The sequence below is a fragment of the Rattus norvegicus genome, chromosome 1 (genome assembly GCF_021556685.1).
Source record: "Rattus norvegicus strain SHRSP/BbbUtx chromosome 1, alternate assembly SHRSP_T2T, whole genome shotgun sequence".
Classification (NCBI taxonomy): Eukaryota; Metazoa; Chordata; class Mammalia; order Rodentia; family Muridae; genus Rattus; species Rattus norvegicus.
In genome coordinates, this window is record NC_141534.1 from 138,472,114 (window position 1) to 138,487,785 (window position 15,672).

The window sequence follows — 15,672 nt, forward strand, 5'->3', positions numbered from 1 at the left end:
AATAGAGAAGGAAATATCAAGTGTTTTATGCCATTTTTAAAAGTCTACAATGCCCATATTCTTAATATTAGAGAAGTGTGTACACATGTGTACTTAAGAGTCTTATTCTACATTTTTAAGGACACTAGTTGGGAAGGAATTTTTTCTAAATTAATGAAAATGAAAACTTTTTGTCTATTCATATGGTTTAAATCTGCCATTGCTGAAAGTGTTGCATGGTTACCAATTCCTAGTTATCTGCTAATATGTAAAATCTGCCAAAGATTTGGGGGCATTTTTTCTTTTCTAGCTCATTATAAGGGGTAATGCTTCTGCTCTTCATTCACAACGCAAATCTAAACTCTTCAAGAGGTAAGCAATGTAATCTAAAAGTAATGTAATCTAAAAGTAATGTAAAATGCCTTTATTACTCTAAATATTGAAAAGACAAATTGAGATCCTTTGTCTTAATTCTTTGAAAACTTCATGCATTGCAGTTTGAGCATTTTCATTCCTGCACTGCATTTGTCTCAGAGAATATACAAAATAAATTTGATTAGATTTTTTTTTCCTACTTGAGATTCAACAAAACCTTTTGATATTTTCTAAGGTTCTCCACGTTTTCATTCCCCCTGCTACCTGTTACAGGGATATGCAGGATTGACCTGTAACAGCTATAAGAATGACACAAGACCAACCTCTGTACCTGTTATGGGAAGGTCTTGGGGTTAGCCTGTCAACCTATTAAGGACAGACTCCAGGATACTCTGTCATGGAGAACACATTTTTTGTGATGAAGCAAAAGTTATTATGGTTTGTGGGTTATTGTCTCTACTTCAACTACTCAACTCTTTCCTTATAACACAAAATCTACAATGTAATTAATATATCTATACAATGTAACTAATATATGCAATATATTGCATTTATGAGAATGCTTAGTAATAAAACTTTATTTACTTAAAAAATGGGCTTTGACTCCTGGATTCTATTTGTCAGTCTTGGTGTAGAGAAATGCTATTGTTTAAGCTGTGGTAAATTACACCAATGAAAGTATTTTTAATTGCCAAGATTGCTTCAAGGTGACATGAATTTATCAATAAAGACATCAAAGACATTAACCTAAAAAATTTAAAATAATTTTCAGTTTCACTATGCCCTATGAATCTGGGCCAAAACACCCAATGATCTCCTTATTAATAAAATTAGATTTAAAAAAAAACACTATTATAAAAGTGCTCTGTTGTAAGAAACCATATGAAGGGTAACCATTCAGGCTGCCCTTATAAGGAACCTGATTAACGAGCATTAAGAAAGTATTGCTGTGCTCTGGGTATGGTGTTTTACTCTTTGTGCAAGGTTAATGACCCTCTTTGGGCAACCAGGGTATTCAACCCCTAGGATCCATGGGAATTCAGAAAATGCACATTACAGCTTCAGATCCTAGCAAATCGAATTGACAGGAACACTGGTACAATTCAAAGATTCATCTTGTGGAAATGAAGGCGGAAAGGTCACTGGTATATGCACACCTAGAGAGAAGCCACTGCATTCATCCACTTGACAAGGGATTCATTCCCTGGCTACATGCCCTGTTCTATCTACCAACTTTATCCAGAGCCATCATCAGCCTTCTCCCCTGTCAAGTTTCTACACAACAAAGGAGCTCATCCTGTGTGGATACCTGCCTGGATTTGTGCTTACTTCCTAAGTATGTGTGCCAAGCTTCTGGCCTTTACCTGGGTTATTGGATTTGAACTTGTCATGCCTGTGTGGCAAACTACTGGGTCCACTGCACCATCACTCCAGCCTTCCCATCCTCCTTTGGACTCTTAGCAAATTTCTGTGTTTGTCACCCTATGTCCAGAATGCTGTCTACTTTTGTCAGAGGGCCAAGTTCACGTGTATGGTTTCTGGGACCCACAGTCCTCACACCAATAAAAGGCTCACTGCAGATGCTCAAATTTAATGATAAAGGACAGGAGATTCACCTCCGTTATTTGGTAGTGAATCGTCACTGCTTAGAAGCCTGCCTAACACTGAAGAGTTGCCTGTATTGGTGAATAAAATAAATGGTCAAACAAATCATTGCCAGTGGGTAAGAAAAACTACACACACCACAAATCCTAAACGATAGAACCTGTCTCTTTGGTTAATTATTTCACAGCCTTCATTTTTCCACTGTATAGAAAACAACCAAAATAAATGGATTTCCTGGATCTGAGGTTGAGAATTCCACAGTTCTACTTACCTGAAGGAAACAGAGACTAAATTACTTTTATTATTTTTTTCCTTGCAACAGACATTTATTAAAGCTTCCCTTTCTCACCACAGGCTGTTAAAGTGCTGACTTAGCATTGTTTCTGACCTCCTGTTCTTGTCTTTCTCCATTAATCCCACAACATTTTAATGTTTTAATTCAACACATAATTTTACCCTATCAGTCAGCCAAACCGGCCCAACTCTGACTTGCCGTGATAGCTTTTAACCTCTCCCTCATTACCATAATTCCATGTTTTATATTACAGACTGGTCAGCTTTTAACTTAAATGCAAGGGGCAGGAAAGAGTGCTGTAGTTGGAAAAGCTGTAAATCTCAGGGGCTGAGGAAGTGGGCGAACAGGAAGGGACGGTGAATGTGTCAAGCCTGGCCGTAAAGCAGATCAACGATGTGGGCTGCAATTTGTCCAGAGAAATATTCCAGCCTGGATTGTTCACTGCCTCAAAGCCACTAATAAACCAGTAGGTTGTCAGAGCCACTTTAAGACACCATCTGGGACTGAGGCGCAACTGTGGGGCAGATCAAAACAGGAGTACGAAATCTCATTCTCAACCTTCGCAAACTAAGTTTACAATATTCTATGAAACAGAGTCCCTCCAATCATGCTGAAACGGAACGCATCCATTAAGAAAATGATTCCTTTGAAACAGCACAAAATGGATAATTTATATTCATCTGTTCTTTATACTTTTTTTTCCTTTCATTAACAACAGGGGCTGGAGGATGGCTGGGTGGGTAAAACGATTGTCATTCAAGCAGGAAAACTTGAGATGCTCAGCACAAAAATAAAAGCGGGGCATAGTGTTCACAAGGAACTCTGTGCTGGGGGCCTGTGAAGGATTCCTGGGCTTTGTCACTTGCTTGCATTGTTAGTTTTATTGAAAGGGATGCACACATAGCTAGGACTGGTTACTGTTGCACTTATGTCTTCCTTTCTGTGAAAGTTCACTCTCCCTGCCACGGTTCTGATGGTTTCTTTTTATAGTTGCTTTGCCAATAAAAAACAATGAGGTAGGCAGCATGTCCTCGAGGGAGGCTGGCTCCTCTGAAAGCATATTCATCTCTGAGGCTCCACTTACCCCATCTTTGAAGTTTCCTGATGGTTGGGTAAAACCTATGGGTGACTCCAGAGAGCCTCAGAACACACGCAGAGAAGAGTCGATCTAAAGAGTGCCATTGTTTGTGTGAGCCTAGCTCCTACAAGCAAAGGTTACCATCTGTAAATGTGAAATTGTACTGTTCATTTTTTGAGTCAGTAAATATTCTTGAACATGCCCACCATTCACTTATATAAAGAAATAATAATAATAATAATAATAATAATAATAATAATAATAATGTCTATGTTTTGAAAAAACAGTGACTTTTACTGGTTATAGTCAGCTTACCTGAATTAAATAATTTTCATTTTAAATATTACAGATATCTATTCTTGCCACACAGAAAAATTAGAAAATAATTGACAGTAATATAATGCTCACTGTAGACAATGTCAATGAATATTGCCACAGTTTCTTACTTGGATGTTTGCCATGGATCCCACTGTAAAACAAAATAGTCAGACACACAGTAGGTTTGGTGCCAAAATCACATAGTAACTCTTCCTCTCCCCAGTGTGTTGTTTTTACACCATATCAAACTACCTACAATGGGAAGCTTCACCAAGGAGAATTTCCTTTCAGGGGTTTCAAAGTGTTAACATGACTGTGTTCTCCAAAATAAAATAGAGAGTAAGCCTTGGGAGACAGTGAGCATTTGTTAACACAGCTTGAGAGTGTTCTATTTTTGAATAGTTGAAGTAGGAATAGCTAAGTTTTAGAGTGACACTGCAAAGAAAGAAAACCGTGAAGATAAAAATATTGAAATTTTGGGTTGGTGGGGTGGCTCAATAGGTATAGGAACTTTAAAGGTACTTGTTGCACAAGCCTTATGACCGGAATTTAACCTGTGAATCCATGGTAGAAGGAAAGAGTCAACTCCTCCTGAAACTTATCCTCTGACTTCTACGTGAATGATCTGACATCATACAAACACAAACACATACATACATACATACATACACACACACAGAGAGAGAGAGAGAGAGACAGAGAGAGAGAGACAGAGAGAGAGAGAAAAAAAATAATTTTTTAAATTGAAAATTTGAAAACAGCAACTCACAAGGAGCATCCCACAAGTGACTTGCCAGAGTTAACTGTATGCTGGCATAAAGATTTGTTTGTTTTTGTTTACAAGACAGGGTTTGGCGGTGTAGCCTAGGCTAAACTCAGACTCATGATCCTCCCTCCACATTCTCCTAAGTATTAGAATTACGAAATACCAGGACATCATATGTACATTAAACCCAAGAAGCCGATTCTATGTGTGTAAAGACCTTGCTGTGCACCTCAAGACAATGTTGTATAGAGCAGGGTCTCCCAAGAGATACTTTTGTTATTTTTTTGCATTGTAAGAGGGGAAAAAGGAAAAGGATACCAAAAAAAGAAACACCAGTCCTTTCCAACCCATAAAGAGGAAGGACAGAAGGATCAGCAGACAGGTAAGCATCTCAGTTACAAACAGGAAATTGCTAAAATAATAAATGAATAGTCAGATGACAAGGCATAGACCATACAGGACGTCTTCGGTTATTTTTTGTCTCTGAGAAGCCACATAACGCTCATTTGAAAAAGTGTTTCCTATTATGTGACGGAAACATGACAATGCAGTGACATGAGACATTTAAGGCATTATATTATTTGCACCTACGAAAATAACCATGGGCCATTCATCACGGGAGGCCCAAATGCCCACTGTGCAGATAACACGTTGGGACACCGAGTTCTCTGGGTTTCCTAACTTAGCCTTTGTCCCGACTTTCTGATCCTACCACCCTCTATATTATCAGAGCTCTGGCACGTCAGAGAGCTGGGGATGTTAGAGGGACAGAAATGTCTGCAGCATCTCAGTTCCCATGTGTGATCAGGGGAGAAAAAAAGCAAGATCAGACTGGTAACTGGACATGAAGAGACTGTCAAACATTAGCCCACAACTTCTGGATCTGGGTTAGGCGACGTGACCCAGATTGGTATGCAATGTAACCTGTTGGCCCAGTGAACTTTACAAAGCCATGAGTGCTGCCTACCAGACAAGGCAGCTGAGTACGCAACAAGAAGACTTGAAAGGCAAACCCACCTCAAAGAAGGTGCAAAGTGCAAGGCAGATAGTCCTACCATAGTCTTAGTGGATGCTTGACCATGCATATTGGAAAGTAGACATTATATACAGAGGCACATGCTCTCTCCATATAACTGTGGGGTGTAACTTCTATCAGGCGAATGAGAGCCAGTCTGCTACAAGTGTCTTGTTACACGTCAGGGAACACCGTGCAACAGGTTAGCTGTGCTGAGAAACAAGGGAGGGATTCTAGAGGTGCTAAGTTCCCCTGGCAGCTACCTTGGGAATGGTGAGATGCAGGTAGCAAAAAGGGCTAACACTGCATTGCAGGGTTCCACACCTTGCATCATGAACTGCAGAGAGAAAGACCATTCTCTGAAGGACTGCTTAATGGGCCTCATGCCATGTCTCCCTCTGAACCTCTTACTGTTCTCTCTGCACTCCCACCAGCCCCCACACTGTCAAATGAGTGGGTGAGAGCAGTTCAGTTATTTTAATCTTTGGCTTTGAGTGAAAAGCCTTTGTCCTTGGCCAGGATCCCAAATATCAAGGTGTACTGGCTCCATAGGAGAGGGGAAAGTATCTTTGTCATGTGTCAGCATACAGCCTTGAGTTCAGGTCCCAGGCCAGAAGATGACAACAAATAGCTGTTGTCATCCCTTTTAAACATTTGTGTTCCTCATTTAAGATTTCTATATAAATCATGCATCCAGGGGAAGAACGGAAGGGAATGGTTTGATATAAAAGATGGAATCCTTAATACTCCAGTTCCTAGCTCTGGAATTCAGTGGTTCTCAAGTCAAAGGACAACTTGCTCTCCCTAGCTTGAGGGGCTCTGCTGTCAGACATCAGAGGTGAGGCGAGCTTCTTCTAGCACATTTCCTTTGTACTTACTACAGGACAGACATGGTCTTGTTGTTTTACTGAATTCCTTGCTACGATCCTGTCAGAAACTGTCATCCTGACCTTACAATCAGTTACCCATCGGTGACCACCTCAATTGAGCTGTTGAGAGTCCAAAGTAAACAACCAAGGAATAGCTTTGGCTGCTTCCAGTTCTATAATAGTTTATCACAAAATCCAGCAAGGACATTGACATTTTTTTATCATGGGGAACAACTTACCTTCTTTTATTACTCTGTGAAATGAAAATGAAATCTTGGACATGTTTACAAATACGTCCCAGTGGTCTGAGACAGCATGTGACTTTCTATGGAGATTTCCAGACTCACAATCTGCAGTGGGCCTTTTGAATGAATAGGGGTTCTCCATTCAACCAACCTTGATATGGATTCAACCTACCTTGAATAAAATGTTGAAAGAATATACCCATAGTAACCACAAGAAGGCATTTTGGGATCTAACAACCACTTGCATAGGTTTTTACATTCTATCATGTATTATTTGTAATACAGAAATCTGAGGTATCTGAATGCAGATCTGAGAGTGGCTCCCATGCACTCTAACCACTGAGTATATTATTATCATCAGGAGTTCCTGGAATGAGCTCCCTATAAATGAGGAGGAAGTCTGTTTGCTTATGTTTAAAGCCTACTATGAATTTTGGATTGCATTGAGCAATTAGAAACATGACTAACACCCCTTCCACATTAAGTGGCTGCTTAACTTACTACTGGCTTCTTAGGGGTAGGATATGGGTGTCCACTCTCAACCCAAACAAATAGGTAATTTTTCAAAGCCAGCCCTATGCAATTAAGAGCTCCCACCCCAATAGTAGCAGAGTGACTCACGTGCCCAGTCGCTCCTCATGCTTTTTGTTGTCCTTTCCCCACACTTCAATGTCCAAAATGCCCATCCTGTCAGAGAAGTAGTGAAAGTCAAACTGTTCCTGCCACTGCGGATTTTCACTCTTACACAGTGTCTAGAAAACATGCAGTTACAGGATTTACTTTCTCAGAAGGTAGGTCACAGCCACAGCAGCTACACATTCATGTCATGCCTACAGGTCAGGAAGTCACCACAATGAGAGTGGTCTCTTAGTGAGACCCTCATGGACTCAGGAGTTAGCTAAATATGACTACTCTTTTAAATGACCCCCTCCCCAGTACAGCAATTCTTCCATCAAGTTAAAAAGACTAGCATAAGGAACTATAAAAGCCACATAATCATGCAGTGAATGAAGAGCTGTCAATTGCTCATTCCTGCAGAAGACAGCATTGACTGTCCAGTCAAATGCAAGTGATGTTTGCGATGGTGTATATTAAACCAGACCCAAGCATCAGATAAACTGTATGTAGGCTCAATTAAAATCTTCTTGACACATTAAGTAGGAACGCTATACTATGTAATAACATATATCTAGTTTTCAATTCCAAAGATACTAAATCCCAACAATATGGCAAAAGGAAAACTAGAAAATTCCATTTTGCCATAATTGAAACATTAACAAGAGTTTTAGAAAAGTCATACACATGTTTCTGTGCCTAAGTGTGACCAAATTGCCTACAGTGTAGCTTCGTTGATGGGACCTTCATTTTCTCTTTCTTTTACAGAGATGATTTTGTGAATAAATATTTCAAGCATTGGTGACTTAGTCTGGCTTCTAAGGCTACAGACCAACACTGAAATCGGCACTAACTATTTCTAAAAAAAAGAAAAAGGTACGATAAGCAAGTGGCTCACACACACCGTGGCTGTTGTCATGTCACATAAACACATTGCACCTGGTTTTTTATACCATTTTTATATCAGACAACAGAGCTTAGATTCCAAGGAGAAAAAGATGTCTTAGAAATACAAATTCAATGCAGTATTCCCCATAGGGAATATGCCAGACATTGATCTAAATCTATATATTACCTCCTACCGAGTAGCTGAGTGCTCACAGGGAGGGATAAAGCAGCTTCCGACAGATCCTTAGCCTGACCGTGACTGGCTAAAGACTATTCAGTAGACGGAAGTGATCATCCCCACATACTCAGTGCCAGGTTCTGCCTGAAATGATCTGTTTGAGGTGCTTCTCCACACATCCCAGATCCCACTCATGGTAATTTATATTTTCTTTCTTTCTTTCTTTCTTTCTTCACTTATTTAATTTTTTTTGTATGCTCTCGTCCACTATGTGCCTTGGAGGATATCTAATGTTGGATTCTTTTTTTTTTTTTTGCACTGAAATTTGGGCAGCACAGAGCCGCTTGCATTCCTGACTCCTTTTCCAAGTTGCTTGTATCTGCTCAGCTGCTTTCTGGGTGTCAGAAATCCCCAATGCAGATACCCTTGCATTCACATCCCAAACCTTCTAGAAAAAAAATGTTTAATGTGGCATAACTTTCAATTACCCTAGCCCCTTTAACTCATAAAGCATGGCAACTATTCCTAGGAATAGTTATAAAATAGTTATATAAAAGATAAAAGCTAATTGTCATGGTTTGAAAAGGATGATTTTTGAATTCAATCCACACCAAATTACTAAGATTAAGAATTACATGGAGGTTGGATTGGCAGGATCAGACAATCTATTTTTATAAAACAGTTTTAAAAAATACTTATTTTTAGTATTTTATGCAGTTGGGTATTGTTGCTGTTGTTTGTTTTTAAACAAAAACAAAAAAGAAAACAACAAAAATCAGCAAAACTCAGAAACATCAGGTCGAGTTTTGGTGTGCAGACAAACAAGGGAAGGATAAAACAGGACGTGCAATGTTTTACTATGTTTTACTTCCCTCCAACATTTTAATTTTCTCAAGTAGAAACCTGCTTTTTCTCCAGAGCTATGAAGAACACTCATCTACCCATCCCCTGCTGTCTCCAAAGCCCACACTGCTTATTCTCAAACTGAAGATGTTATGCATGCAGAGCCATGGGTTGCTAAGTTTTCCCTATCTCCAAATGGACGTGGAAATGGATTACACTAAGCAACACCCAGTGTAGTTTGGTGCGGCTAGACTAGTGCCTTGTTTTCCGAGATTCTATTTAACAAGGCTTGGGGAGGGGGGCGAGGGTTAATGTTAGTTGACTCCACTCTTGAGAAATTTAGAGTGGGAAGATTTTTCATCTTTTTTGCTCAGAAAGATGATGTCCTCCCTTGTGGAATTAACAGAACTTACCTTGCTTTTGTACCTCTGTTCTCCCAGTTTTAACTGGACAAACATCTCTGTCATGTTGCCTCCTGAGACATTCTTCCCTTCCAACAGAGTTATGCTTATAATCCCATTCCAGAGCTGGTTCTTCCGCAGGGACTCTGAGAGGCGTAAGTTGCGGATCAAGGAGGACTATAAACAAACAAACAAACAAACAAGTAAATGTTGGTTGCTCCTCAGAGTGAGTCTGGCAGACACAGACACAGAAATTACAGCCCACCCACTTTCAGTCTGAAGTCCTTCGGGCTTGGGGGAAAGCATTAGAATTCCTAGGTTTTGCAAAGCCAGGCTCCCCATTCTGTGAGTTGCTTCCACTATAGCAAAAGATGGATGCAAGCAATATGTGGCTTGGGCTCTGGTCTTGGTGGCTTTGGTCTCCCACTCTGGTTGTTGGGTTTATAAGAAGGTAAGGAGGGGGTGGTTTATGTTCTATGGAGGTGTAGTCAGATATGGGGAAGGGGGTGCCTCAGTGGGCCCATGAGGAGACAGCCCTTCCGCTTGAGGGACCAGCCATGTGATGGTATGGCATAGAATGGGGAGGGGAGTTAAGAGGGTAGCATGGGTGAGAGAGGGGGGGTGTGGGAGGAGATAAAACAGACAGACAGAGAGGAAAAGTAGAGGAGAGGCTGACCATGAGCAGAAGGATGGAAGGGAAATGGGGAGATAAGGAATAAAGGGGGAGGAGGGGAAGAGCAAGAGAGCAAGAGAGGAGGAGGGAGCAAGCAGCCCCTTTTGTAGAGTCAGGCATGTCTGCCGTTGCCAGGTAACTGTGGGGGTGGAGCTTCGACAGAATGCTAACACTAGTGAGCTCTTGCATAAAACTCCTTGAACTTGGGGTTTGGATGTTTGAGTAGTTTGAAGAGGAGAAAGTCATTTTTGAAAACAGAGCACTAAGAGACAAAACACTTCTGGGGAATGAAACAATAGTGACTGTGAATTTTATCTCTCCCATTTAAATGTATCCTGTCTCCCCCTCATTCTTTAGGCTAGCACTTTTAAAAGCCCTATGCCAGTGAGAGGAGCCACAGCTCAAAGTGTAGCTCATGGTGACCTAGCCAGCCAAATAGGGTGTGTGACTCTAGAGAACGAGGTGGACGGGATGGGATGGGAAGGAGACTATAAAATCCATTTCCAAGTCCCTGAAGACCAGAAGGATGAGGTAATTCAATCTATTGTCTGTCTTTGTCTAAAAGATTTTATTTATATAATCCTTGAACACAATATAAAGAGAAGACAGAAATCTATTTTGAAATAATAGAGATGATGGCTGCACTTTTCCTAAACTAACCCCCATTTTGCACCTTGTCAGCTCCCACAAAATTAAACGGAATAACTAAGCAGTAGAGCGAATGTCCATGCCCTCACTCACAGCATCCGAATTCCCACCAATCCCATTCCATCCCTCCCTTCATCATGTCTCCCTACGACATTTTAGTGAGAAATCCATACTTGTTTCTACAGAGCCAAAAATGCCACCATGACACTCCACAAAAGAAACCATCCTCCTCCCTTTAGCATTGCGCAGCACCCTGTGGGGCTCTCATAGCCCTCGTCCCTCAGTGGTCTCTTCACACTTAGTGGTTTTGAGTTAGGATTTCCACCTGGTCCACACACTGCGATCGGTTGTCAGACTTCATCGCCAAATTCTGCTTGATAAGTGAAGTGGAACGAGCACGTCTTTCTGTTAAGAGGAAAGGCTCCCTGGACTGGAGAATGTCAATGGAATTGAGTATCAGGAGAAAGCAATGCGCTGCTAGCCCTGTGTAGCCCATTCCTATCATCTGCTTACTGTGTCTTTGTGTTCATTTAGACCCCAATTCCCTCAAACAACAGGTAGTCATAATACATCCTAACGAGTAGTAGGTCAGGTCTGTATTAACAGTATATGATCTTACTTGATCCAACTGTGTTACTCCATCATTCTCAAGAAATGATGTATCATTCTGGATATTTTGCTGACAATTCTGTGTTAACATTAAACAAAAGTACTTGTATAGAAGGACATACTCCTAACTTTTATCCATGATTATCATAATGATTTTCTTCCATGCATGTGTGTGTGTGTGTCTGTGTGTGTGTGTGTGTGTATGTAAGAGAAAGAGAAAGAGAATAATTTTGAGCTTTGAATGCAGACCAGAGCATGCAAATGGAAAACAATGAAAGCGAAACTCTTCTCTAAGAAGACAAAGATTATTTCTTAACCCTAATTATCATAATAACAGATGCAAAGTAGTTTAAATTAAATGACTTTGTTAAAATTACATCACAAACACCCCACACAACACAGACATGCATCTATGTGTGTCCTCATCTACAGATCTACATACAAACACAGAATATACATTTACACTGTTTTTAGCTTTTGAGTACGTGGGTTGAAATGTCTGCTTTTAAAGGAAAAAATGAGATTTTGATTCATAAGTCCTGCTATAATTCCCTCCTTTGCTGGCTTTTTTTTCTTCTTCTTCTTCTTAAAAGTTTGACTCCTAACCAACGAGCTAAAGCAAGACCGGTCCCACGGCCATGCTTCAAAAGTTCCGACAGATATATTCCTCCCTCAACGCTGCAACTATTTCAAAATCCCTTTTATAAAACGGGGAGTAATGTCCACAAAGGATCAAAGGGCATCCTACAGTCTGGCAATTGCCTAAGAAAAATGGCAGCATGTCCATGAAATATGCCCTAAAATAATTTTGCAGTGCGGTATGTCCTAATTTCAAATTGGATGTTTACCTTGGAAAGGCCTCTATCTAACTTGTCTATAAAGCAGCCCCACTTAGCTCTGTGAGCTCTCTGAAAATGGAATCCAAAGCTGGTTATTAAGGAGGCTGGAGATGGGTTCCATATGGCAGAACAGCATGGGAGGGCAAAGCGGAGGCCTGCATCAGGCAGGGCTTGGCTGAAGCTCCTGATCTATCCATGGACACTCGTTGTGTTACACCATAACATCTGGATTATGGCTTGTAATGTCCCTGGGAAATATCCTCTTTCCATCAAAGCCTTTATCTATCTCAGTCGGACTTTGAACATTTTAGTATTTAACGCAGTCATGTTTGATCTGATAGACTTGCTCATTCACTGGCCAAGTTTTCTTTTCTTTCTCCCATCCCTCCTAAAGGCAGGGTGGGAGAAGAGAATTATTTATTGCATAGTTCACAAATAGAAAAGAAAGTATGACTTTTATTCTACTCATTTGATCTTAAAAAAACCTTTCACCTGCAAACTACATCTATGTAATTGTGTGTGATCTAAAGGCATTGTTTATATTTTCTTCAGTATTCTTTCCTGGAAAGAGAGAGAGAGAGAGAAAGAGAGAGACAGAGACAGAGACAGAGAGACAGAGAGAGAGAGAGAGAGAGACAGACAGACAGACAGACAGACAGACAGAGACATCCAGTGTGTACTCTACTGCACGGCCAGGTTAGTGAAATTTATTCTGATCTTCAAACATCCCTTTTCTCCCCACAATAAATTGACTCATCTGCACTCCCTCAGTTAGCTGAACACTCCAGTGTCTCTGTCCCTGCCTATGAGGGAGATTTGTCATCTTAATGCAGCCTGGAATACGATAGGCAAGGAGGAAATGACCCATCAAAGGGGAAACCCACCCCACCTGAGCTGAAACAAACACCAGCTGATAGAGCAAAGTTTCTGGGTCCTGACCCTAATTCCTCCCCAGACAGGAGGGATAAAATATAGTGCATCAGGGTTCTGTTATTTTCCTCCTTCCTCCCCAAGGATCAGAACCTTTTAGTATTTCTATGCAATCCATTCATCTCTCTGTGTCTGGGTCCCCACTCCACATGAACTACACTCATTCTTCTTAGAAGAAAAAAGTGATGGCCATTGAAAGCACATTCGTCAATTATTAATACAAAAATAAAGACAGGGTTTGGTCCTCAGCTTATTGAGCATACTGATTTTCATGCAAATGAAACAAACCCTCCTCCAATAATTTCTTTTCTTCTAAGTTACCATAATCCTATACCCAGGCACAGCTAGAAGAAAAGAAGTGTGTATGCTATGGGAAATTCTGCTCACTTCAGGAGGTGTCAAGATTCATTTCAGAATCTTAAAAGGTTATCATACAGGTGTGGATTCTCAAAGTGAGAATGAACCACAGGGTTCATATAATGATTTGTAACCTGGTGACATCAAGCTAGACCATGATGTTAGGAGTTAGGAAGGAGGTCTGTGGCCATCAATAGAAAGACTACGTTCAACTGTACCCTCCAAGTCTCAGAATGGAACATGCAAATGGATACCAGAAAATAAAAGAGAAGAAACAAAAGGATGAAGAAAAGAGATTTAAAGATACAAGAGGATAAGGGTCTGCAGGGATGATTCAGTTGTTGACAGTATACAGACAGAAGTTTGGATCACCCAGCACAGCACCCACATAAAAAGCCAGGCATGGCCATGAGTATCTGTTTGTTAGCAGTGTGAGTGTAGATGAAGAGAGAAAAATGGTTGGAGGTAAATTGCCAGCCAGTTTAGGTCAAAAGATTAGCTCTAGGCTCAGTGAATCCCCCTCTCTTAAGGAATAAGGCAGAGATTGATAAGGCAGGATAGCCAAGGGTTTCCTCAGAGCTCCACACAGACACAGACACAGACACAGACACAGACACACACACACACACACACACACACACACACACACACACCAGTCACACACATATATAAATACCACACAGAATAAACAAGCATAAATGGCAATGGAAGAGTCTGGAGTTGCCAACACATCCTATCTCCCCATTATGGTTCTAAAGTCTCTGTGACAACACAGGTAGCCAACAGAAGCAAATGCATTGGGGGAAAAAACTAAAAATTCAACCACCACTGTCTGAAAATTGACTAGTAAAGTGGGGCTCCACCTCTGTTGACCATTCCTTTGCAAAGCTGAAGAAAAGCACCCAGGCTATAAAAGCCTTCACTGAAATATTCCTTTCAAGTGTTTTCAACATGCCAAACTACTGTTTCCTGTCAACACTTTTACAGTACAGTGAGAGCAGATCTACACAAGCATGGAGCCAGTTTCTAGAACAGCCCCCTCCTCTGCTACTCCTTACATCATCCAAAGAGGGTCCTGGGCCATAAGCACTGCCAGGACCACATAAAATCCTCAACTAAGAAGAAAAGAAAACTTTCTGTTTCCCACACATACGTGTACATAGAACAAGAGATTTATATATGTAGATGTACTTGTATCAAAAGTCCCGATGATACAAACACTGTCTGTGTCTAGAGTTTTAGAAGTACTGTCTTTATCTTATCTTCTTAGCTATAAGGAAATTTCATCACTCATGTTTTATATGTGAAAAATAAAAAGCAAGTTAAGAAAAGATTTAATAAATAGACTAGTACTGTATGTGGCCAATGACTGTAAATTTGGGACAAGAAAAATACACTGTCTATTATTACCAAGGAATTAAGGAATTGCATCTAAACTGAGCAAGGCAGTGCAATGCCCATAATTCTCAATCTTTGTGGTGAGGTGGGGAGGAAACTGAAGTAGGCTGAGCAGTACACATTTGAGGCCAATTTCAGCTACAGAATGGGTTTTAAGTTACTCACAGATGTATGGTAAAAACTTGTCTCAAATCTAACAAGCACAAAGAGTTTTCAAATAGACTTTAAAAATTATTACAAAAATTTCCAAATGTGTCTCGTTCAGGAGTTATGTTTAGGAACAGGTTGCTTGAACCATAATATGATCTCTGGCTCTTTCCAGTGGCTCCATTAATTTGAATGCCACTGTGTCTCATTTACTCGGACACTCCAGTCTTCCCAAAAGCTTCCCTGTGCAAAACCTTGGGCCTCTCCCTACTCCTGTGCAGGACTAGGAGATGGTCTCGCTATCCGGCCCTGCAGACCCATTCATCCCACACACTCAAATTCTCTAATTCACACTTACACTCCAGGGCAGCATTCCCACTATAAGATAACGCGCCATGACAAATTTTGGTCTAAGACTGAGTCTACTGCTACTGAGGAGACAGAAATGGTCAGAAGGCTAGGAAGATGGTGCCCTGACTCTCTGCCCCAGAGCACATAGAAACTTACAGAGCTCTAGCGACTTGACAGTCTGACCTGAACATGGCCACAGCTTTCAGAAAGCAGGAAAATCCCAGAAGTCACTGTGCCCTGTTTCATGTTG

At 40.7% G+C, this 15,672-nt stretch overlaps 1 protein-coding gene across 3 annotated transcripts in view; it reads right to left on the reverse strand.

Moving 5' to 3' along the window:
- Positions 1-15,672, reverse strand: part of Mctp2 (multiple C2 and transmembrane domain containing 2) — a 232,795-nt gene that overhangs the window by 127,646 nt on the left and 89,477 nt on the right. For 2 of the 3 annotated variants that reach the window (XM_087557430.1, XM_087557433.1), the window contains 2 exons: positions 9,483-9,647; positions 7,167-7,232 (listed from right to left, as the gene is read on the reverse strand). In XM_087557430.1, the coding sequence (XP_087413556.1) occupies positions 7,167-7,231 (65 nt within the window). In that variant the 5' untranslated portion in view covers position 7,232; positions 9,483-9,647. 3 annotated transcript variants of the gene reach the window in all.